This window comes from Myotis davidii, unplaced genomic scaffold (assembly GCF_000327345.1).
Source record: "Myotis davidii unplaced genomic scaffold, ASM32734v1 scaffold796, whole genome shotgun sequence".
Lineage (NCBI taxonomy): Eukaryota > Metazoa > Chordata > Mammalia > Chiroptera > Vespertilionidae > Myotis > Myotis davidii.
The window spans coordinates 166,431-167,719 of record NW_006287809.1 but is presented as its reverse complement, the minus strand read 5'-3'; the positions used below and the strand labels follow the sequence as shown (position 1 = coordinate 167,719).

Here is a 1,289-nt window from a genome sequence, read left to right as displayed (position 1 = left end):
GATCCCAGCTCAGGCAGCCGAGCCCAGCGTCTACCCTTCCCAACCTCGGGGCAGCGCCGCCGCCGAGTGTCAGCTGCTGCTACTGTAACTAGTCCCACTTCAGGGGAGAGGCTGGGTGCGCGGGCTGCCCTCCCAGGACCTTGATCTCCGTCCAGCCCCCCGGCGCCCGCGGGCTCCACGCACCTTGGCGTCGAGCGTGCGCTTGAGCTCCAGCATGTAGGAGAACTGCTCCGGGTAGATGTAATCGTACGGGAAGTAGACCAGCAGCCCGTCCACGTTGAGCCTGGCGACGGGGCTGTCCGGTCAGTTCCGCGGCCCCTCGGCCCCTCTCCGGCCCCTCTCCTCCCCAGTCGTCGGGCCGAGAGAGGTTACCTGCCCGGCCCGGCCCGTCGGACCCACCCGGACGTACCCCAGTTCCCCAGGAGCCTCCGGGTCCCCTCGGCATCGCCCCGTTGCCCATCCCCGTTACCGCACCGTAGGTCCCCGAGTCTGTCCCACCCTCACCCCCCCGGTCACCCCTCGCCCCGCAGCGGCCCCGAGCGCGCCCTCCAGTCCCCCCATCTTCCAGGACCCCGCTCCCGCTAGTGAGCCGCAAACCCCGGCCCCTCTCACTTCATGGCGCCGGTCGCGGCTGGAAGCGGCGTCAACCCGCCTCCCTCATGAATATTCAATGAGGCAGGTCCGTGGGGCGTCCTCGAGGCGTCGCTCCACCTTCCTCGCAACGCCATTGGTTGATCCTTCCCGTCACTCTACTGGGGTGGAGCCAATCGGGATAGTGCGCGTGCGCACGGCAATGAGAGGGTGGGCTCCCAAGAGAGGCCCGCGTCGCTGAGGAGCGCCGAGGACCAAGAACGAAACAGGCAAGGAAGAGAACCGAGAGAATCGATCCCATTCATTAGGATTCGGGCTTCCCGCATCTGCCCGGATTATCTGAGGAGCGAAGAGCTTCTAGGCGCAGCGGTGTGGGTCGCGCGACCCCTTTGGTGGTCCAACGACCCTCTCACAGGGGTCGCCTAAGACCATCCTGCATATCAGATATTTACATGACGATTCATAACAGTAGCAACATTACAGTTATGAAGTAGCAACGAAAATAATTTTATGGTTGGGTCACAACATGAGGAACTGTATTTAAAGGGCCAGAAGGTTGAGAACCACTCTAGGGGAAATGACAGGGAAATTGGGAACGCCTTCAGGGCCCAGGAGTTAGGAATGGCTTCGCCTACCAGACAAATATGCACTTATAATACCTGCTGTGCCCTAAACTCCTCTGGGATAAATAACGCCCC

General features: G+C 62.2%; 1 protein-coding gene across 1 annotated transcript in view; it reads right to left on the bottom strand.

The window, feature by feature from the left end:
* Positions 1–659, bottom strand: part of ERCC2 (excision repair cross-complementation group 2) — a 35,577-nt gene extending 34,918 nt beyond the window's left edge. Inside the window, exons 1-2 of the mRNA XM_015561195.1 lie at positions 613–659; positions 184–283 (exon numbers count right to left, since the gene is read on the bottom strand). Of these exons, the coding sequence (XP_015416681.1) occupies positions 184–283; positions 613–617 (105 nt within the window). The 5' untranslated portion in view covers positions 618–659. The remainder of the gene's footprint in view (positions 1–183; positions 284–612) is intronic.
* Positions 660–1,289: the final 630 nt, after the last annotated feature.